The sequence below is a fragment of the Pteropus alecto genome, unplaced genomic scaffold (genome assembly GCF_000325575.1).
Source record: "Pteropus alecto unplaced genomic scaffold, ASM32557v1 scaffold71, whole genome shotgun sequence".
Lineage (NCBI taxonomy): Eukaryota > Metazoa > Chordata > Mammalia > Chiroptera > Pteropodidae > Pteropus > Pteropus alecto.
In genome coordinates, this window is record NW_006433024.1 from 9,751,644 (window position 1) to 9,753,365 (window position 1,722).

The 1,722-nt window shown below is 37.0% G+C and overlaps 1 protein-coding gene across 1 annotated transcript in view; it reads left to right on the plus strand.

Annotated features, from left to right (window-relative positions):
• The window catches only part of EIF3M (eukaryotic translation initiation factor 3 subunit M), a 19,112-nt gene that overhangs the window by 10,186 nt on the left and 7,204 nt on the right, over nucleotides 1–1,722 (plus strand). Inside the window, exon 6 of the mRNA XM_015586349.2 lies at nucleotides 537–673. Coding sequence (XP_015441835.1) covers nucleotides 537–673 — 137 coding nt within the window. The remainder of the gene's footprint in view (nucleotides 1–536; nucleotides 674–1,722) is intronic.

The window sequence follows — 1,722 nt, forward strand, 5'->3', positions numbered from 1 at the left end:
TACCATTATTTACTTAGATTATTGAAGTAGTCTCTTCACCAGTCCCCCTTTGGGCCTTTTCCCCATACAGTACGTTTTTAATACAGCTGACAGAAAATTCTATTTAGTATAGATCAGATTATGTTTCCCCTATACTCAGAACCTTCCAATGGTTTCATTCAGAGTAAAAGGCAAAGCCAGCTCAAGAGTCTTGGTCCTGGCACTTCTTCCTGAAACACTCTTCTCCCAGGTATCCACGTAGCTCCCTCCCATGTTCAGATCTGCTCAGTTCTTACCTCATCAGAAAGGCCTTCTCTGGTCTTCCCTAGACATAGTGAACCTATGTCAGCTACAAAAGCACTATCCTCTCCCAGTCTGGACCAGGGGGGTTGGCACCTGTTTTTTTATGACCTGTGTACTAAGAATTATTATTACATTTTTAAATGGTTGAGGAAAAAAATTCAAAGGAAGAATATTTCATGACACATGAACATTATATGAAATTGCAATTTCAGTGTTCATAAAATTTTATTGGAACATTGCCATACTTATGCCAGCTGCTTTTGCCAAAACTTGAGAAGTTGCAACAAAAATCTGTAAAGTCTAAAGGCTGGTCAAGTCCTTCACAGAAAGTTTGCCTACCCTTGTCTAGCCCTACACTCAACTTCGTTTCTGTGCCTGAAACACTTCTTCCGTATTAGGTTAGGTGCCTCCCTTCTATTCAGCACCCTCTACTTTTATCATGGCACTTGTTAAAAGGTTTATCGGGTTGCAGGCTCATTGAAGACTAGGAACCTGGTCTGTCAACTATTATGTTTCCAAGGTGTTTGGCAGTTAAGGGGCCCAGAATGGGTGAATGCTTCCTACAGTTAGATGGCTATTTAAACACTAAATTTCTTTCTTTCTGATTTATGCCGTTGATGTGAATTTTTAAGATTCGGTTTTTGTCTAGTACACAAGAAATGTTGGGTTTTTTTTTTCCCCTGCTTCTAAATAGAATTCTGAGATTTGCCCTGATGTTATTGTGTCAGATAACTGTGTACTTTAAATGGATTATTTTATCTGATCTTTGTGAATTCAGACTTCTTCAGCTGATAAGAGGAACTAGATTAAAATGTACTGTGGCTGCTAAAACTGGAAAATATACCTGTTTACAGTATGGCACAAGAATGAACAATGAGTAAAACAGTTTTTTGTAAAACTTCTTTGAATTCTTATAGTGAGAACACTATGTTTAAGATGCTGGTTACCACTTAACCACTACTATAATTACATATTTTAATAAACCCTAATTTTGTAGGAAGTTTTAGAATACTGTTTAACTTTTTAAAATAGTCATACAGATCTTACTGATTTCTCCCCGGTGGAATCCAGATTGGGGAGTGGGGGGTGTTTTCTAAGAGTTCAAATTGAAGGAATGAATTTAATTATTTTGTACTTTTCACTGTAGTTAAAATTGGTCACCTGCATAATTTTAAGAATAATTTGGAAGGATATCTTTCGTAGAGTTATTTAAATATTTGTGTTGGCTCAACTTCAGCCATACTATCTTAATAGGACACAGAACTTTTCCCACCTAGGGCCTTTATACTTACTTGTCTCCTTCTGCCTGGGAAGTCATTTAACTCCCAACCTTCTACCTCTAGCACTTTTCACAGCCAATGATTTTATGCTCTTTTGATGTCGATTTATGTGTTGTTTTTTCAGAGACTTCATGTGCCCATTCTACATGAAGTAGTTCCT